Source organism: Corythoichthys intestinalis, chromosome 13, assembly GCF_030265065.1.
Source record: "Corythoichthys intestinalis isolate RoL2023-P3 chromosome 13, ASM3026506v1, whole genome shotgun sequence".
Lineage (NCBI taxonomy): Eukaryota > Metazoa > Chordata > Actinopteri > Syngnathiformes > Syngnathidae > Corythoichthys > Corythoichthys intestinalis.
Window position 1 is genome coordinate 56,409,980 of NC_080407.1, and position 21,922 is coordinate 56,431,901.

The window sequence follows — 21,922 nt, forward strand, 5'->3', positions numbered from 1 at the left end:
CCATGTAAACACAGTCAGTGTTGTTCTTGGCTAGATCTCTCAGCAAGCAAAAAATGAAATCAATAAAGGCGATTTCAAATTGTGGATTTAAAATTCAAAAAGTTCAGTGAAGATCTGCCCATCCCATGAGATGACGGAAAAGCCAAAGCCATTAGGTGAGCAGAGCAGCACTTTGTCAGTGTCAAAGCCTCCGTGTACTAATTGACAGTGTGAAAACAATCCAAATTTTATTGACCAACTTTTATTAACGCACCAGGGAACTCTCAAATGATGAAAACATGCATTTTACACTTGTATTATTGTCACAAATGAAAGATTAACATTCATGAGTTGACAAAATGGACTTTCTCCATTTCTTCTTCAGGTCAGGTATTTTTCAAATCATGCAAACTTCAGCAAAACAAAAATGTTTGTTTTTTCATCGTCAATCAATCAGCAGACACTTCCTGTTCAATTTAATCCAACAAGTGTTAGTATCGATGGGAAAAAAGTGGCTTGGGTTTGTCAAGTGAGACTGCTCCTACGTGGTTAAATTAAACAAAACAAAACACACATACACTCCAAAAAATCAAAACATTGGATGATTACGTCTTTGGTCACGCATGAAGTGAAGAATGCAGAAAAAGTTAAATAACAAAAGTCAAAGTGCTGCCGTAAGATAAATATTTTTTTCTGTGTTTATTTTTTTGATGGTCATTTTCTTCTCGACTTTGTGAAACGTCCACCAACTATCTTTGGTTTGCCTCGAGGAGGTGTTCAACCTTCTTTCGTCGGGTTTGGGAAATCCACAGCTGCGGTCGGTCAACCTCCATATAACAAGAAGGCGCCTTTAATATAAAGTCACGTTTGCTTTCAAGCTGCTCCTCTACAGATCCCCGAACGAACGGGAACTTTGGTAGAACATCCGTGGAATGTTAGTAGAACTTTGGTGGAAAATGAACAAGAGTTTTGGAAAGAATGTCGTTGGAACTTGAGAAAACCAAAAGGCATTTCAGGAGAAAGCTTTTTTTTCTTTTTTTTTTCTCTTGGTATTAGCCGAATTTTGCAATGGAACAATTACATAAGTACAATAGAAGTTCTGTCGATGAAGACCTTTGGTAGAAGATCAGGAGATTTTCTTTAGAACTTTGGCAAAACATTTCAACTTTGGTATAACACTTTTAGAACTGAAGTACAACTTTGGTATTAAGTTGTGGAACCTAACAACAGTACTGGTACTTTGGTAGTACAGTTCAGGAAGGAAGTCTGAAGAATGTTAGAGTAAAAATTATTCAGATCAGACGCAATTTTATTTAACTCGAACAGTCCCCCTGTGGGCAAAAAATTCATTTCCAATCGATCATTCATTTTTACTCTAACAAGAAGTATCATGGAACTTTGGAAGATTTTTGCAGGAATGGAAGTTGTGGATCTTTGGTAGTAGTCTGGCAGAGCTTTGGTACAACATTGATAGAACCCTGGTCGACCTTCGGTCGTGGTTTGGTAAAACCTCAGTACCGCTTTGGAAGGTTTCGTAGAACGGCCGAAGATTTCACTTTGGTAGCTCCGTGGTCGTTCGTTAGCCCCGTGAGCAGTGAATGAGCATCTTGTCGGACGTGCGCAACGGTAGAAAAGGCAGCGATGAAGAGAGGATGCGAAGAACGGGGTGGATCCGCCGCGTCTAGTCCACCTCTATGGACTCTCCCGCCGCCGATCCTTCGCCGTTAGGTTTACATTCGTTGGGTAATCTCTGGTGACGGCTCAGCTGCGTGGCCTGAGTGAAACTACGATCGCAACGCTCGCATCTAATCGCCAAAGACACAAAAGACAAGAAGAGCGTCAGTCGCCACCACGCACGGCTGAACACGAGAACTAAATCAGGCTTCCTAACTTTGAAACCCTTGTTTAAAAGCCTAGCTTGAAATCCCACACAGGCCAAAATTTGAAACCATACTTAGTAGCATAACCCTAGGGTGAAACCAAAATATTACTACTCATATAGGACATGGGTTTATAACGTGCGGCCCAGGAACCAATTGCGGCCCCAGTTTGACATCTAATTTTAGTATTACTGGCATATATTTTGCGATGGGCAATAAAAAAATATTTAAACATAATTTTGAATTCATTGAAGGGTCCATTTTGGGCGGAAAGACAACTGTTCAAATATCGTATTGGCCCGAATATAAGAATATAAGTTTTTTTGCATAGAAATAAGGTTGAAAAGGGGGTCGTCTTATATTCGCGGTCCAGCCATTATACCCATTCACGACGCTAGATGACGCCAGATATCATTGAAGCGAGTTTCTGTCATGACAGATCTCAGCTACTCTCAAGTTGAACCAGTTTGCATTATTTAATTGCAATGTTTTTCCTTATTCGGATTTGTTTCAAGGCTACAGTTACAGTTAGACTTCACTTTGATGGTTAATGCAGTGATTGCAATTTTGTTGTTTTATCACAATAGATTGGTTTATATACATTTCAAAAACCAGAAGCCATTCATTTACGAATGTTTAGTTTACATATTGAAATGTTCAGATATTAAGATTTGAATAACATGCTTTTCCTCTCAAATATATTGAGATGTACTGTAATTATTTTCTGTATAAAAATTCATTTGGTGTTTAAAAAGACTTTTTTCAAACTTGAGTCTTGAAAAAGTCAGGGCCGTCTTATATTCTGGCCAATATGGTAGTAGTACATTTAAAAAAAATACTTTAAAAAAGCCATGAATTATAAAAAATATATCATTCTAAATTATTTGTTTTTAAAAAAATCATATTGCAGATGAATGAGAATGCAACTCAGTGTGTTGATGCTTGTTTATTTGGTTAATAAAGATATTTTTGACCGATCAAATCTTTTTGTAACATCTCTCCATCTGAATATCCCATATTAAGACACGGATATCTGCGGCTTTTAGTCAAGTGCGGCCCATGTATGGATTTCTTAAATTAGGCAAAATCTGGGCTTATAGTCAGGTGCGCTTTATAGTCCGGAAATGACTCTTCAGAAAAATGTAACACGTAATTTTTGTTCAAGTTGCCGTGTATTGGTTACGGGTCCGTTCATCATGTGTATCACATTGCACCCCTCAAATACACACCTAGGTAAAGAGTGTTGTCAAGTGTAATGCACATTGACAGTGCAAAGTGTGTGTGAGGTCAACGGAGCAGTCAGCCGGAATTGCCGCTGTGATCTTCTCTCACGCACGCACACGCGCCCTCGCACTCGTCAATAATCTATCAAGCCAGCTGCTGAGGGGAATTCCCATCATGCACACGCACACACCCAGTGTCACAGCCAATTGAGGAAGCCTTTTAAGTGTGACGCGTGCGCGTGTGTGTGTGTATTATTGATCGGTGAAACAAAAGTCATACGTTAGATAGACGTTTTGAAGGTTTTGATTTTATACCAACTAACGTGAATCTAATAAGGTGACACCAAAGAAGACATTGTGATAAAAACCATTAAAGTGGCACACCCTCATCAAAGAAAATACTTAAACATGTTATGAACCTCAGGAAAATAAACCCCTTTCATGGTTGTATTCATTCGTACAGTTATCTTTACTTTTAAATGAACCTTACTGTAACTGTTTTTAAAAAATTTGGTCACAACTTGATGTAGGATCATTTAGCGTAATTTCCGGACTATAGAGCGCACCCGACGATTAGACGCACAAAATTTCCGAAAAAAGAAATCCACGAATACGATGCACCTGACTATAGTTGCAGGTGTCCACATCTTAATATGGGATATTTACATCAAGAGATGTAAACAAAAATATTTGAATGATCAAAAAATATCTTTACTAACCATATCAATACACCGAGTCGCATCCTCTTGATTCAAATGCAGCGGCCTGTCACTCGGGGGAGCCAGACCCCACATGTCCCACTTCTGTTTTCTGAGGCAGTCTGAAACCTTAAAAAAAAGCAGGTCACTAAATTTACAAAAAAAAAAAAAAAAAAAGAAATCAAATCCACTTTAGCTTGCCTTTTCAGTTTGAAGCGGAAGAAATCCTCAAAAATCCCCGCCATAACATGCAGCTATGCTATCAGCGCTAGCTCTAGCAAAGCAGCTTTCGTCAATCGAACCCGAGAACCACTGTGCTATTCGATGAATTTTTCTGTATTGAATAATTAGATTTGATGAATTTTGATGTCTCATGAATCCCTTTTTTAAATGCATTCATTTGCCTTATTCCAGACTTGCTCTTAGTTCGTTCCGAGCAGCGGCTGTCAAAATCGGGCGGCGTGTCACCCAAGTTGATTGACACGCGGCGCGACCGCTCGTTAACGAGGGATCGCGGCCCTCGACGCGACCTCGAGGCCGCCGTCGCTAATTGCGTCTGAGCCGCCGTGCCGCGGAACGCCACCAGTTAAGCGAGCGCCCTAACAGAGCCATTAGCGCCCCGCTAACTTGAATTTGACGTGAGAAGGGTGCGGCGGTTGTTAACACGCTCGCTGGCTAGATAAAAGATTGCCAACGAGGTCAATCACGTATTGACGGAACGTCAAGTTGGGCTTTTAAATTAAAAGGGTGGAGGACTTACAAGCTGTCCAATGAGGGTTTAAAACAAGCGTTAGGGTTACAAGCTAGTATTTGGGCTTCAAGTCATGGGCTGAAGGTGAAGTTCTTCTTTGTAATAATCATTTTTGAAGTGAGGCAGTGAATTTTAGGTAGAGGCAGAGAGATGGTGGCAACAAAATGATGCGTGCGTACTCACGGTTACTTACTTGAAGGGCTTCTCCCCGGTGTGCGTGCGTATGTGGTTGTTGAGCGTGGTGGCGCCGGCAAAGGCGCGGCCGCAGTAGCCGCACTTGAAGGGCCTGTCGCTGGAGTGCGTCACCACGTGGTTGCGCAGCTCTGACGGCTGCGAGAAGGACAGCGAGCAGTGGCCGCACTGGTACGGCCTTAGGAGAGCAGAAGAGGCGCGGAACAAGCCGGTCAAAAAGAGATTTGATGGATGGAGGGGTTTAGGGCTTCAAATGGCAGCTAGAGCAAATAAGGTGGAAAGCCTTGCTTGCAGTAAGCTGATCATACTAGAAATGAATGCTAAACTAACGATTTTTTTGTGAACAGCTCTCCTTGACCCTTGGTGGTACTCATACTGTACAGTGCTGGCCAAAAGTATTGGCACCCCTGCAATTCTGTGCTCAACTTCTCCCTGAGTGCAATTATAAATGCTTTAGTAGTAATATCTTCATTTATTTGGCTTGCAATGAAAAAACACAAAAGAGAATTTTTGAAATCATTATCATTTGACACAAAACTCCAAAAATGGGCCGGACAAAAGTGTTGGCACCCTCAGCCTAATACTTGGTAGCACAAAATAACTGCAAACAACCGCTTCCGGTATCCATCAATGAGTTTCTTACAATGCTCTGCCGGAATTTTAGACCATTCTGCTCCAGGTCTCTGAGATTTGAAGGGTGCCATTTTCAGATCTCTCCACAGGTGTTCGATGGAAATCAGGTCTGGCCACTTTAGAAGTCTCCGGTGCTTTTTCTCAAGTGCTTTTTGAAGTGTGTTTTGGGTCATTGTCCTGCTGGAAAACCCATGACCTCAGCGGGAGACCCAGCTTTCTACATTATGCTGCAAAATTTATTGGTCGTCTTCAGACTTCATAATGCCATGCACACGGTCAAGCAGGCCAGGGCCAGAGGCAGTAGAGCAACCCCAAAACATCAGGGAACCTCCGCCATGTTTGACTGTGGGGACCGTGTTCTTTCCTTTGAAGGCCTCCTTTTCCCCCCCTGTAAACTCTATGTTGATCCCTTCTCCCACAAAACTTTACTTTTGTCTCATCTGACCAGAGAACATTCTTCCAAACCGTTTTTGGCTTTCTCAGGTAGGCTTTTGCAAACTCCAGCCTGGCTTTTTATGTCTCTGGGTCAGAAGTAGGGTCTTCCTGGGTAGAGTCCCTTATCATTCAGACGCCGACGGATAGCACGGGTTGACATTGTCGTACCCTCGGACTGCGGGACAGCTTGAACTTGTTTGGATGTTAGTCGAGGTTAGTTTTTATTCACCATCCGCACAATCTTTCGTTGAAATCTCCGGTCAATTTTTCTTTTCCGTCCACATCTAGGGAGGTTAGCCACGGTGCCGTGGGCTTTACACTTATTGATGACACTGCGCCCGGTAGACACAGAAACATTCAGGTCTTTGGAGATGGACTTGTTGCCTTGAGATTGCCCATGCTTCCTTACAATTTTGCTTCTCGAGTCCTCAGAAAGTTCTTTGGTCGTCTTTCTTTTCTCAATGCGGTACATGACAAGGATACAGGACAGAGGTTGAGTCAACTTTAATCCATTTTAACTGGCTGCAATTGTGCTTTAGTAACTGCCACAGGTAAGTAACAGGTGCTGTTAATGACACCAATTAGAGAAGCATCACATGATTTTTCAAAGGGTGCCAATACTTTTGTCCGGTTCATTTTGGGAGTTTTGTGTAAAATGATCATGATTTGATTTTTTTTTTTCCCCCATTCTCTTTTGTGTTTATTCATTGCAAGCAAAATAAATGAAGCCATGACTACCAACGCATTTGTAATTGCAATCATTTTTTGGGAGAAATTCAGCATTGTCTGACAGAATTGCAGGGGTGCCAATACTTTTGGCCAGCACTGTAATTGTTCTACACCCTCCACCCATACACGCAAATAAAAATGTACACACACTTGCTCACCTATAAACAAAACACAAACATGCAGAACAAACCACACAAAACACCAATAAATAAACAGGCACACATTGCATCCCGATCAAAAAGCGAATATCTTCACTTGCAGTTTTTAACACACAAGTTGGTGTCCGCGCTCATTTATCATGCGGTGTTGAATAAGTGCTGGCGTGTGTATTATTTATTAATTTGCGCTTTTCTACGAGGCCAGCATCGATCGTGAATACTTCCAGTGATCAATGGAAGGAACTTTTTGATTTATTTATTCAAGCGCGGCGCCAAGATTAACGGGCGCTTATTGTTTATGACGCACCGGTATGTGTGTGCGCATTTGTGTTTTTCTTTCACGTGTTGAGTGTGAATTTGAAGCGCCCACTTTGCTGACTCATGCACTGAAAGTTTTTCCAAAAACATTTTCATATGAATTGGAATTAAGGGGTATGGCAGTTTGGTGGTCAAAAATGGTACTGCCACAAGGATCCAAATAGTGACGCCTCCAATCTACTTTTTGATGAAAATGCATTCTGTATCACAATAAAACCAATGTTGCATTTCAATCCCCAAAAAGGCAGAGGCTAACAAACTACACACTAAATTTAGCAACAATCATGTGAACATACAGTATATCAAAGAAGGTTCAGGGGTTTCAAGTCAATGTCTGTATGCCATCAGTATGTAAAGTGTATCTAGTGTGTTTATCTATGCAAAGTGCGTGCGTGTTGCTATGATCACATGTGGGTGTGTTTGAGAGTAGAGAGAATAAATCAGCTCTCACACTTCATCAATACCTACTCAATCATCTCAACACACACACACACAAGTGTTTTTATCTTCTTCCTTCCATTATCATCTTGGTTGTCTCCACTTTGAGGAAAGGACAACATGGTCACAGTACTACCTAGTAGTCCTACAACCAACAGGGTCTACTTCTGACCAAAATGGATTAGCCTGGAACTCAATGTAGATGATGGCTCCTGACACCCGGTTCCAGGAACTCGTCGTCGTTAGTACTCAAACGACTCTCGGACTAAATGTGTCCAATGTTTGTATTTTTTGCCGTGTCTGTGCATAAACAACGTAAGCAGGCGTCGGAGCCAAAATCTTCCTATTGACATTTTGCACATCAGCAGACACTTTTTCATTTTCGTCTTCATTTATTGAACCGGGCGACTCCGGCCCCATCACCGTGACCGCCACAATTTCTCCGCTGTGATTTATGCACACACAACTCACGCTCACATTACGCGATACGAACATAAGCAAAAAATCTCCGATAGATCATCGCCCGCGTACACAAAAACGTGTAGGTGTTTCATCGTTACTTCAGGTCTAAATATTTTTGTATTAGATGTTGTTAACAGACCTGTCGGGGTTCTGCGGGCAGACGTGCATCTGTAGCAAAATCCTCTGCGTGAACGTCTTGAAGCATTGTCCGCACTTCCACAAATGCCAGTCGCTGAACTCGCTGTTGAGCTGGCTGGTGGACGTGGGACTAGCCAGGACTCTTTGGTTCTTGGAGGACAGCTGGCCGAAGGACGACTCGGACGACGAGAACGGCGCCACGTTCTTGTCCAGCGCGGAGAAACTTCTGCCGCACGACGCCTGGGGAAACACCATGGAGCGCACGGACGACGACAAAGACGTCGCCGTCGAACACGCTTTGCCGCTCTTGCCGAAGGATTGCTGCTGTTGCAAGGACTCCTGGCGAGACATCACCTCTGAAACGGACGTCGGGACGTTCACTGCGCGGACAAAAAAACTATGCTTAAAATCAGGGATCCCAGTAGATGGTGTATACACGTTCTTCATCAATCATCTGGGCTTTGTCAAAACATGACCCATCGGCCCATGGGCTCATTTAATCTGAGTGAATCTCTCTGCAATTCTAGACTCCACGCTAGCGCTCTGGAAGAAAGAAGTTAAGACTCACGGTTTTCGTCCTGAGCGACGCACTGCAGCGGAATTCCAAAGAAGGACGTGTACGAGTCGTTGTACCACACCAGAAGCTCGCTTCCACGAGGGATGTCCAGGCATGCCCGGTAGAAGATGCTAGACCTAAAACACATGCAAGTTCCTTCAAGACCATTGCATTATCTTACTCTACGCGTGTCATTGTTTTTGTCAACGACAACGACGTTTTTTTCCATGACGACGACCAACGAAAAACATCTCGCACCAGTGTAACATAACGAGACGATTACCGTTTTTTGTCTGACGAGACCAGAACAAGACAAAAATAGATAGCAGTTTCTGTCATACCTTTACAACGCGTGATATTCTCTTATCGTACCTACAGTTAGTCAGCCTGCGTTGTAGAAGGGTATGAGTGGTGCCACTCAGGTGACAAATAGTGGTGTGTGTTTTCTAAGCTAAGTGGAAAATGGCCTCATACGTAAATGCTCACAAATATTAGAATCGTGTGAGTAATTTATAGAATGCAAGTGATGTGCATTGGATTTGAGAAACACACCACAGGCTGAGGGAAACTTCTGCGAGGCAAGGGGTGTATTTGTTTTTCATGCCTGATGAAACGCTTTGATACGTGCGACACCGCTGACCTCTGTGTCGGAGCACGCGCAGATTAAGCTTTCCCTCTTCTAAGTTTTTCGTTTTATCTGGAGTGAGGTCAGGGCTACGTTTGATTTAAGGGTCGGCCGCTCCCGACAGAGTTGTCATGTCGGCTTCACCCCTCCTTGCTGTCACAATTGCAAATAAAATAGCTCGACACGGCATGAGGGTGTTTGTACCTGTACTGAACGACCATCATGTTCTGCTCTCCGCAGTGTCGGGCGCATCGGATGTACCTCATCCAGCTGGACTTAGCCGGATCGTTGCCATCGAGAAAGTGACACAACGTTCCCTCCGAGTCGTAGATCTGAAACATATCGATACCGCGCGTATGTTCCAACATGAAAACGGCACATCATTTTGGAGGCGCTCTTGAAGGTTAAAATGACATATTAGGACGCAAACAAGCGTGTTCAATGTTTTCAGGATTTTCTTCTGGCTCACTACATTATCTTTGTTTGACCACACACACACACACACCATTAACAAGCTCTTAACATGACAGTATCTGACCATGCAAGAGTGCACATTAAGTGCGTTTATCTCAATGTGTTAGCGTGACAAAAGCCACTAATGCAGTCACGGTTATCAAATGCAGAGTGCGGCGCGCACACTTACTGTATCCACTTTATGATAAACACACGTCACACAAGAGTTGATCAAACCACTTGACGCTCACACGTAAAGACGTCTGGCACTTTGTGGCACCGAAAACAGATTTTATTTCGGGAAGGCTAGCACCACATAGCATAGCGCCACGGTGAAAGTACAGTGCTGCTGCTGTCGTCGTCGTCGTCGAGTCCAAATGGTGTAAAAGTGTTTGTGAGAGAAGATCAATGATCCCACGCTTGAGTTGTACACAAAATCAATCAAAGGCACTAATTCTGCCGTTATCTGCTCTCTTCATCACAACTCCTCTACATCACGGCACTCATCCGCCCTTCGTGGCTTTAGGATCACTTCTGGTGACACTTAGTCATCTCCCACTCAAGAAGATATCCAGAATAACATTGCATTTCAATCCAATCCACAACATCTGGTACAGCAACGTAGCCTATTTGTATCTGTGTAACATTGTATTGTGTAACATTGACTCACACACTGATATGCTTCATACTCCTATCACACCATTTTCTCATATTTCATAATTGAGTCCTGTTCAAAACTAGGTTGACGAAAATTCACATCACTCGGCTCCAACGGTTTATACCTCGTCGATACCGTGTTACAACTCAAATCCCACCAGTTTCAAACCTGTAACCACTCCCATTTGACAGTAACTAGTCCGTTTCAATTTAGCGGTTATCGAGTTCACGCCACAATCACACTATAGTCAAATGTTGTTTATACAGTCTATATACTAGTCCTTCTCAACAAATAAAGCATATTGCGATAAAGTTCATTATTTTCTATAATGTACTGATAATCATTAGACTTTCATATATTTTAGATTCATTACACACAACTGAAGTAGTTTTAATATTGATGATTTGGGCAAAAAAGTCCAGAAAAAACAAAAATCCCTATCTCTGAAAATTTGCATATCATGAAAAGGTACTCTAAAGAAGCTACTACCTAATCATCTGAATCAACGAATTAACTCAAAACCCCTGCGAAAGATTCCTGAGGCTTTTAAAAACTCCCAGCCTGGTTCATTACTCAAAAACCCCTATCATGGGCAAGACTGCCGACCTGACTGCTGTCCAGAAGGCCATCATTGTCACCCTCAAACAAGAGGCTAAGACACAGAAAGACATTTCCGAGCGAATAGGCTGTTCCCAGAGTGCTGTATCAAGGCACCTCTGTGGGACGGAAAAAGTGTGGCAGAACAATCATAAGAGGTGACCACACCCTGAGAAAGATTGTGGAGAAGGGCCAATTCCAGACTTTGGGGGAGCTGCAGAAACAGTGGACTGAGTCTGGAGTGGAAACGTCCAGAGCCACCGTGCACAGGCATGCGTGAAACAGCAACAGAAGCGCCTGAGCTGGGCTACAGAGAAGCAGCATTGGACTGTTGCTCAGTGGTCCAAAGTACTGTTTTCAGATGAAAGCAAATTTTGCATGTCATTTGGAAATCAAGGTGCCAGAGTTTGAAGGAAGACCGGGGAGAAGGAAATGCCAAAATGCCCGAAGTCCAGTGTCACGGACCCACAGACAGTGATGGTCTGGGGTGCCATGTTCGCTGCTGATGTGGATCTACTGTGTTTTATCAAGGGCAGGGTCAATGCAGCTAGCTATCAGGAGATTTTGAAGCACCTTATGCTTCCATCTGCTGAAAAGCTTAATGGAGATGAAGATTTCATTTTTCAGCACCACCTGGCACCTGCTCACAGTGCCAAAACCACTGATAAATGGTTTACTGACCATGGCATTACTGTGCTCGATTGGCCTGCCGACTCTCCTGACCTGAACCCCATAGAGAATCTGTGGGATATTGTGAAGAGGAAGTGGAGAGACACCAGACCCAACACTGTGGATGAGCTTAAGGCTGCTATCGAAGCATCCTGGGCCTCCATAACACCTCGGCAGCGCCACAGGCTGATTGCCTCCATGCCACGCCGCATTGAAGCAGTCGTTTCTGCGAAAGGATTCCCGACCAAGTATTGAGTGTATACCTGATATAATTAATTGAAGGACTTTTTTTGTATTGAAAAAAAAAAACACTTTTTTTCTATGGGTCCTATGAAATATGCAAATTTTTTTGTGGCTGACGCCCACAGATGATCAGCATTGCCCCGACCGCAGGTACCAATCCGGGACCGATGCCCCTTCGCCTCGGACCGGCCGCGCGGATCCGTTGCCCCGCCTCTCGGCCCCCTTCAAAAAGTCTGTGAAAGGTTGTCACTTCCCTGGATGCTTAGTGCATGTTGCTCAAATTGGACCCTGAACTCAGTTTTTCCTCTGTGATGCTGATTATAACAAAACAAACATGTGGCGTTTGGCAAAGAGCTCAATCGCCCAAAATTGGCGACCGACAAGTGTCATTTGTTCACGATTGTCAGGTCACGCTCTAACACATAACTTGGTGTGTGGCCAGCCTTTGAAACCTCCAACGTTAAACTGCCTTTTTTTTTTTTTTAATAAAAAGCACAGCCGTCTACACATGTCACACCAGGAACCAGAGTTAGAATGAGAAGCAGAACCAGAATCAACAAGTAGCCACTGCTGGCATAACGCTCTTAGTGGGTCGCCTCATCCATCAGCTCATTAGACGTCAAAAAAATATTTGCACAAGCGCTGGCCATACCTTCTCACGCTGCTAGCGCGAGGGTCGGGCATCAGGCAACCAACCAGCTAGCACCACATATGCACACACAATGGAACACACGTATCAACATACTGTATATACATTTAACCACGCCATCAATAGATAACAACACAGACACACACTGTAGGAATCCACAATGAAGTGAAAAATATTTCATTTCTTCTCAGGTCACAGCTAAACATTTATGGCAAATAATTGTTTTGCCTCAATGACCTTAGTTGATTAGGATGTGTCGTCACTAAATTGGTTGTATTGGTAAATGAATGAAACAAAATATCCCTTATTGCGACAGGCATAGTTTTACTGGAGCGCCTCTATGGGTCTGTACTAAAAAGAAGAGCTCTTTACCTCCCACAAGTGCCGCGTGTTCCTGGAGGATCCGCAACGGACTTTGTCCAGCATGAGGGGGGTACCCTGGAAAGGTCCGATCCAGGTACCCTGGGGGATTCTCTGGGCGGCGCAGATTCCGTAGCCGAGGCCGGGAAGCGTGCTGGTGCAGAGACACACCTGAACACGCCAGCGATTGAAGAGCGGGTCAAGTCGCGAGACCTCCGCGGGCGGGCGGGCGCGCGCTCACCTCTCGCGGAAGATCTCTGAGCCAGTCGGGAACATCGGGGAGAGCGAGGGTGGCCGGGGCGGCGCTGCTGGTGCCCACCAACCTCCGCAGGGAATGAAGCGGTCCGTGCATGGGACACTCGCCGTTGCGGTTGTCCGCACACATGTCGCAGCCTGGAAGGGAAGGGAAAATGGCTTCTGGCTTACTGGGGTTCTCTTGAATAAAGTTTTTTTTTTTTGTATGTTTACGTTGGCCGATTTGAAATCATTCCCGACATATCTCCGTGTTGAGCGCAGCGGCGGGCCGAGAAGTGTCGGTCGCAGCGCCGGAGTGTGATGAAGTGTGACACTAATTGAGGTCAATAATTGACGCGCCGATGATTATCTGGACTCCAAAATTCCCGGCAGGAAATCCCGCTTGTTTTCTCTCGCGTTTTTCCCAAAACTGAAATATCGGCAGCGCGGCAAGAGTGACGGCCGTTGACGGATGAAGTCATGAGGCGCGCGCGCGCGGCAACTGGTTTCTTAACGCTCCGCTAAACGGGAACAATGTCAAACAAACATTCCCACTTTGGGAAAGTTGACACACACGGAATGGGATCTCACGAGCATCAGAAGCTTGTTCCGCCTAGCAACAATACACAGATTTCTGCGACATGATTACAAGTAGAAATATAGAACACACTACAGACATCTGATTTCACATTTCCAACAATGTGACCAAATATTTGAAAATCAGTCAACTGTGACAAGCTAATGTTGACGACGATTCTGAAAAATAACTGATAGGAATATAAAAAATGCTGGTTGCATAAAAACTAAAGCATATAGGGGTGAAAAAAATGATAGCAGATTTGAAATCCGCCACCATAAATTGCATAATGTCAGTTATAAAAAAAAAAAAAAAAAACACAAAAAAAACTGCGCAACAGAAAATGATTTAAATATTTGGGCTAGTGTAATCAATGACAAATCAGCCAATGAATTCAATATACTATACAAAAAAATAGAGAAATAAACTAGGCTCTTATTTGCTCCATTAATACAGGCTGCAAATTACAAAGACTGCCTTTATATGTTGCCGTGGTGCTGTCAATTGAATTGTAGTCTTTGGAAAACAATTTGCTTTCATAGTTTTAAACTGATTTTCACTGAGCATCATAAATTTTCCAGTTATTTTGAGGCGATTTAGAAGCTCGAAACTAACCAGGAGTTGTTCATCAATGATCATGTTTAAATAGTTTTTTGTTGAGCTGAGTGCTTATCTTCTAGGCGTTCTTGTTGTTTATTTCAATTTCATGATCGTTGTCACCAAAAAATGGCTGTCAAAATGAGTAAAAGTATCTATTAGGTATGTACAGCATCATAACCATCCTAACCTAAACGGAATGTTATTTCTTATTATTTTGAATCTGCGTGTGTGTGTGTGTGTGTGTGACTGCTTTATTTACACACTAAACACTTGATTCTCTCACACACACACACACACACTTCCTCGTGCCCCCCCCCCCCCGGGACCTCCATATGGTTGTGTTGGGATGATAAATAGCGTTCCGCCGGATCGATCCGCGGCCCCCCTTCCACATACACACACTTTTCGTCCCCCTCATCACGCCCCCCAAACGCAAAACTATATGCGGCAATTAATTCCCGCTTGTCCCGCCATCCCTCATCGGGCCTGCCTGCGCATATCGACGCAGATTACTGCTGATGAACCGTTTTATCACACGCGCGCATGTGCGAACGCACGCGCGCACACATCTTCATCACGTCACTTTCGTGGGCGCGCAAATAAACGTGAGGAAGGATATATGCTGTGTCTTTGAGATGCTACATTTAACATTTAAATGTTCAAATTAGACTTTGTGGGGACATGTCATCAAAAATGCAATGACGTACTATGCTTTTGAAATCTTTTGCATATCTATACGGTATGAAATGAGTGTATTCCAAATGTATTTTGAATGAATGATAAAATGATAACGCGCAGTGTTGACGGTCAATGACGCATTAAGTGCAGATTATTCATTTTGCTGATCAATAATTTGAAAGTGAAATCTGAGTGATAATCAATCACAGCTTGAGGGTTGCTGACCTCTGATGTCACACGTTGGAAAATAGCCACGCATCATTTGGTAAAATATGAAAATTGTTTTTTTTTTTTACACTTGCAAATATATATGATATACGTATATTATAAATATAAATATTTCATCATTCTTAAAATGTTATTTTTAATTATAAACTAGTTTGAAAAATGTCAATTGCTGTAACATTTATAAAAACTAGCTCAAATAAGAGGAACCATCTGTATTATATTTTAGAGGGAAAAAAAATCTGAAATCACATGCTAAATATAAATTCAAATTTCTAACACGAAGTACTAAAAGAAATAAATGAATACCTTTCCATCAAGAATAGGGTACTATTTCAACAACATTACATTTTACATTTATATTTTATAAAAAAAAAAAAAAAAAAAAAAAAAAGGATGTGATATTAATGTACTGTATGTGCATATACATGTTTTTGTGTACGCGTGTTCATACGGTTGTTGACGTCCGCGTTGTGGCTGTTGATGGGTATGATCTCCATCCTCTGTTGTCCATACAAGAAGTAGTCCAGCTCCTCGGCGGTTAGCTTGATTCTGCCCCCCGCCTGCTGTGCGGTCTTCCCGCCTTCCTCGCCGCCGCTCTTGACGCTAGACGACACCACCCCGACGCTCTGCTCCTTCACCTGCAGGAGGCGTCCCGCCGCGGGGTTCTCGGCGGGGTGCGCGTCCCCACCGGGGCCCGCCGGGACCAGGGCCTGCCCGTAGAGCGCCACGTGTTGGCCGAGAGGAAACTGAGCCGCCGCCGCCGCAGAGGAGGAGGAGGAGGAGGCAAGGACGGCAGCCCCCGTCGAGGAAGTGCAATGCGGGGGGCCCGAAGGTGACGGTAGGGGAGGCTTGAGCGGTGTGTGCGGGAAGAGCTGCTGCCAGTGATGCAGGTACGAAGACGCGTCTACTTTGAGGAAGGCCGACGCGGCGGCGGCTGCCGCCGCCTCGCCCGGCTTCAGCATGGCACCGCCTCGTCTGCACGGGGGACATGGCAGCTGTCAATCATCACACAGACATATTTGACTTCACACTGAATTCACGGCTTCCTCCGATCAAAATCCCAAACCCAATTTTTTGTCATATCAAACCTAAAAAGTCCGACGTGTCAGTCCATTTCCTGACATCACTGTGTATTTGATTTTTTCAGATTTCAAATAAATTCCATTTCATAACATGAAAAATGTACTAATAGTGAAAATCTATTCGACATCAAAATACACACCGATAGAGCACATTTGAAACAGTTTTGACTGATAATGGTTAGATATTGTGAGTGAAAATAAAAAAGTACAGTAGATATGCAAACAGTACATACGGTGTCAATTGGAACACATTTTAAAATGGAATGAATACAACAGTTATCCTTGAAATAAGTTTGTGAGTCAATCATCCTAACCGAGATACAAAATGAAAATATTTACATCACATTCAATTCAAAAAGTAATAAATATGAAGGTATAACAAAAGTGGAAATGGTCTCAAATGAAAATGATTCCATTTCTTTGAAATGCTACATTTTGCTTTTTCCAAAATTAAAATGAACTAGAAATATTCTTCCGATGTCCAAGTGATCACAGCCAAGCGCGCAAAGTGAACAGCAAGCGACAGCCGAGGGTGCGTGTAGCCCCATTAAAAACATTTTTTTTTTTTTTTTTTAAATTAAAATTGTTTTGCTGGACGTGTAAAATACAAAGCAGAGGACCCGAAGGTGCTTTCGGTCCACCTTTTCGGACTAAAGCTGTCGACTAGTGAATCGTTTGAACACAAAAAAGTGTATCCACATATTGGATGAATACAATGTGTTCACGCACGAGTGGTGACACTAGTCACAAGTCAAAGCAAGTTTCATGTCAAAGCAAAAAAATAAAATAAAATAAAGCAAAAAAGAAAAAAACATGATGAAAGTAAAATGCTCATTATAAAGTAATACACTTACCGGTGCGCGCGGTGAGGCTGAGGAGCGCGGACGTCCGACCTGGATTGTTCTTCTTCATGGAGGAACACTCGCTCACACTCTGTCTCTTTCTCTCGCTCCCCGACCCCAAAGAAGAAGAGGAGGAGGAGGAGGAGGAGGAAGACGATGATGTGTCCCGTGCGTCTCTGCGGCCCAAAAAAAAGCAGCACGTGACCGACGGACACCCGCCCTTTCCTCGGACCTTAGACCACCCATTTTCCCCTTTGACGTGCAGCCTACATGTGAACTTTGAACTTACGCGGGATAGAATGACTTTATTATTTTAGTGGCTTGTTCAAAAAAACAATAGGACTCGTTTTGGTTCGCGGGCCACATTATGGCCATTAGATCACACGCGGGCCGGACAGGCCACATAGGTTAACTTAAGGGTTGTCATTGTCAGCGTCCAATCATTTTGACTGCAGGGAGGGGTGAAGGAACTCGCCCCCTCCCGGTCAAAATGGATTAAGAGCATTTACAGCCAGGCCTCCCAGTTGAAGTCAATAGGACATCTATCGCTGTCAATGGAAGCCAAAGAGTTCATTTTGGGTCACATTTTTGAGTACTTACGGGTCACTTCCTGTTGGACTTGGGTTAACTTGGTGCCACTCCGTGTGCATTTAGGATAACTACGTGTTGATTTTAGGGCATTTCCAGGCCATTTGCTCTTCATCCTGTTGGTTTTGGGTCACTTCTGCAGTTGCCATTTTGAAGCAAAAAAATGTCAATTGTTTTTATATCGTAAACATGTAGATAAAAGAAAAATGTCCCAGTAAATCTGTTTCATTTGCAACAGCCAAAACAATGAATCTAACCCAAATGTTACGCAACTTGGCGCAAGAAAACAGACAGCAAACAACGCACTAAATGTAATTTAAGTAACCAAAAATTTAACGGGACACAATAAATGTGACTAAATTTCACTACTGCCCTCTAGTGGCTCCAAGAGGTGTGACAAGTGTTTGTTGTTATTTGACAAGGAGTTGCTACGTCAAGCCCTTTTTTCCCCTAAATTCTTCCTTTTTGACGCACTATGTTTGACATAAAGATTATTACTATTATTACTTACTGATTGTTATTATTAGCTTGACTGGCTTTGACTTCCTTAGTAACGTGTGTGCGTGTGCACTGTGCAGACAAGACAGATTACAGCTGAGCTCATTGTGTTTTTGGGTCGGTCTCGTTATCCACGACCCGTAGCTCGCTAGCCGTCTGTTACACACACACACACACACACATATATGCAGCACATCAGTCAGCGAGCACGGGCACGGATAAGGACGCGGGCTAAACGGCGGAACACGTAAAAGCGCGCGTTGTTATGACTAGTGTCGGCGTGACAGCCGCCATCCGTCATCCTGGCGAGCAGTTCTGGATTGATAAGGAACAAAAACACAAACACGCCAGCGTCTCCGCATGAACTCTCACCGGCCCAAAAAAACACTTTTTCACTTTTTGTGCAAGAATGCGGGCTAGTGGGCCGGGGGGCAGGGCGGGAGGTCGCCTCCGGCACATTGCCGGTGAATCACATGTTAGCTGGCTAGCTTTTAAATCTACAAACACGTTCCGATTACAACATGATGTGGAACAGTCGATTGTTTTGAATGCTAACAAAGAAGTGCATTATAATAAAATGAAAAGGATAAGCGGCCTTGGCAAGCTTCCCCGAGGAATGCCGCGTTCCGTATCGTTCAAATTCAAAGAAAGATTGTAAAACAAAGAAGTGAGACTCACCCATTTGTCACGTCATGTGGTTGCTTTTTGACAACGATCCTGTACAGAAAAAAAAACAACTCTGTAGTCACTTGTGTTATTACATTATTCTTCAATCATGTCTTCATTTTCAGGTTCATGAACCCGCTTTCAACATGAACAAGGAAATTCATACATAACTCATGTCACACAATAGGCTACAACTAGCGTTTATACACGCTAACAGTTAACAGAAAACTCATTTGTATAGATAACATTAGGCTTGTTCCGATGGCCTATTTTCGCACCCGAGTTCGAGTCACCCAATTCGAGGATTTGCCAATTGAGGGTACAATTGAATATTGTTTATAAAATTATGTATATGCTTAAAAAGCGGAGTCGTTTAACAAATTATCTGCTAGTGGTTTTTCCTAAAGGAGCAAAAAACCATAAACAAAAACAAAAAAAATGAAGCCAGCATGTGTGTGCAGGGGGTTTGGGGGTCACATTTTTTCTGCAGCAATATGAGGTGTACGCGAGGTGCGTGTCGTGTTGTTTTTGTGTCGTCTCGGAGGAAGCGGCGAGAGGAGAATTAGCTTTTTTCACGCATTGATTAATGACTTTTCCACAGTCCGGCGCATCGAGCGATCGATGAATTAACTGCCCAAATTCATCATTTTCTACAAGGAAAGCTAATTATTTGCACACAAAAACAACTTATTAACAAGCAAAAACACACGTACGCACACAATGCTCCAATCTCCGCATCAACTGGAAATGAAACATCATACCTTAAGTAAGAATAAAAACACACAAAAGATGAAACAAAAAAGTGGACTTGAGCACTAGCGTAACACAGCTAATACAGAATAACTAACAAAAAATGTTACACAACTACTTGTTACACAACTACTATGTGGGAATAAAATCCCCACTTGCCAGTATATCGTTAGATTGTTGTAGCATCAGTTATGCATTTCATCCCAAATGAATGCATTTATTTTGTTTTGTTAAATGTTGGGCTGTTAAATTTATCGCATTAACGGGTGGTAATTACATTTTTTTAATTAATCACGTGAAAATATTTATCGCAATTAACACATTCGCAGTACGACTCATTCGCGCATTGCCGCAAACAGCCTACAATGGCGTCGTTTTACTTCCATACAGAGATAAGAGGCAGTGTCAAGTGAGCGGAGTAGATGAAAGCGTTCATTGGGGCCGTGCTTTTAAGTGGCAAAAGCTTTGTCATCTCTCCCACAGCAACTATAAATATTGTGGGAAGCGACGTGGGGAAGAATGACAGGAGTCGATCTTTTTCTTAACAAACTGTAGTGTACCCAACGCAGAGAAGATATAGCACTTGCAGCCACCACACACAGTCATGGTTGCACCACTTCCCATCATGCATTTGGGCAGAACAGTTAAGTCGCTACAGTGTCATTAACTGAAAGCTCAACAAATACACTAGATGGCAATATTTAGTCACAATATACAAACTCACATTTATCCTTTAAGAATTACAAGTCTTTCTATCAGTGGATCCCTTTCACAGAAAGAATGTTAATCCATCTTGTGGATTTATTAAACAAATACAGTACTTATGTACAGTATGTTGAATGTATATATCCGTCTTGTCTCTTTCCATTCCAACAATAATTTACAGAAAAATATGGCATATTTTAGAGATGGTTTGAATTGCGATTAATTACGATGAATTCATTTTTAAACTGTGATTAACTGGATTAAAAGTTTTAATCATTTGACAGCCCTAGTTAAATGTACACCTTATGCCTAATATGTACATAAGACAATAAAACAGAATTGTTGTGGAGCTCAAAATGTTGACTGGACAGTTACGGACTATGAACATTAAATTATTAGTAACATCAAATATTACACAATACACCAAAGTATATCAGTAGCCGTGTCTTTCTGATAGTTTCCCCCCGACCTTTTTACTGGAATAATATAATGAAAACCTGAAATTATAGCTTTTAGTTTTGGCCACCCCAAGATTTTAAGTGGCCCCATCTGACCACCCCTATGAAAAATTTCTGGAGGCGCCACTGCAGGTGAGTGGTGGAAACAGGAGGGTGAGGCTTCAAAATAAAACAGGAAGAGACACGACAAGATACCTAAACATGACGGAACCCTCACACAGGCTTGACAAATGTAAATACTTCCATAGTTCAGACACGATCACGCTTGCACGATGCTAGCTTAACATTAGCAAGCATAACGGTATCCTACCGGCGGCGGCCTTCTTTTCCTGCTCGTGTGTTGTAATGTTGCGTAGTACACACAATTAAACAAACTAACTAACAAGAATGAGTGTCATCCAACTTATCGAATGGCAGGCAAACAAGTTACGCTGGACAAGCATAAAAGTCTATTGTTTGTGTGTGGTTAAGGTCCTGTTTGACATTCAATTAAAACATTTACATTCCCCGCTTAATTAATTCAGCAGACGGCAGTGAGAAAAGACGAATGGACGGGTCGCTTTGACAGGAGACCGATAAAACTACACACTCGCACACATTGTGTGCGTGCGCGAGTGTGTATGTGTTAAGGTCACCGCAGGCTTACTATTATAATTCATGTGCTTTGACAGATATTCATCAGGGACTTTTATTCGCTTTTGCAGCTCCGCTTCACTTTAACGCACTAAAAAAAAAAAACTCCACGAGACCGTCTGCTCACACAAACACAATTGATACTCGTCAAACACTATTAACTCTTTTCTGAAAGATTTGTAAAATTCGAATCATAAAAAAAAAAAACGCATTACTGACCCAGCAACCTGAGCCACCAGCTATTTTGTGGCGCTGATGGGGAAGACCAGATCAGAAGAACGGGTTTCTCACCACTTCACAAGAATAGACAAGTAATAGCGGGTCATTAAATCAAAGGTCATTCACAGTTTGAGAACAAAACTAAAATGATCACATAGCAACAAACGAAATAGACTAAAAACGTGCAATTAATGAAACAAGTGGAGAAATAATAAGCGCAGACCATGAACTTTATTTACAACGCCGCATTGCATGCCGGGAGGCATTAGTGGTAATATTTTGGGACGACAACGGTGTTGGCAGCAGAGGGTATTCGTCTC

General features: G+C 42.8%; 1 protein-coding gene across 8 annotated transcripts in view; it reads right to left on the reverse strand.

Moving 5' to 3' along the window:
- Window positions 1-219: 219 nt before the first annotated feature.
- prdm6 (PR domain containing 6) overlaps window positions 220-21,922 on the reverse strand; it is a 37,267-nt gene continuing 15,564 nt past the window's right edge. For 5 of the 8 annotated variants that reach the window (XM_057854834.1, XM_057854831.1, XM_057854832.1 and 2 more), the window contains 10 exons: window positions 18,850-18,888; window positions 17,098-17,261; window positions 15,613-16,136; window positions 13,086-13,237; window positions 12,857-13,015; window positions 9,420-9,547; window positions 8,603-8,727; window positions 8,036-8,414; window positions 4,725-4,901; window positions 220-1,784 (listed from right to left, as the gene is read on the reverse strand). In XM_057854834.1, the coding sequence (XP_057710817.1) occupies window positions 1,661-1,784; window positions 4,725-4,901; window positions 8,036-8,414; window positions 8,603-8,727; window positions 9,420-9,547; window positions 12,857-13,015; window positions 13,086-13,237; window positions 15,613-16,123 (1,755 nt within the window). In that variant the 5' untranslated portion in view covers window positions 16,124-16,136; window positions 17,098-17,261; window positions 18,850-18,888 and the 3' untranslated portion in view covers window positions 220-1,660. Of the gene's footprint in view, window positions 1,785-4,714; window positions 4,902-8,035; window positions 8,415-8,602; window positions 8,728-9,419; window positions 9,548-12,856; window positions 13,016-13,085; window positions 13,238-15,612; window positions 16,137-17,097; window positions 17,262-17,685; window positions 18,497-18,849; window positions 18,889-21,922 lie in introns of those variants that run through there. The other 3 variants (XM_057854833.1, XM_057854836.1, XM_057854837.1) reach the window with 3 other exon arrangements.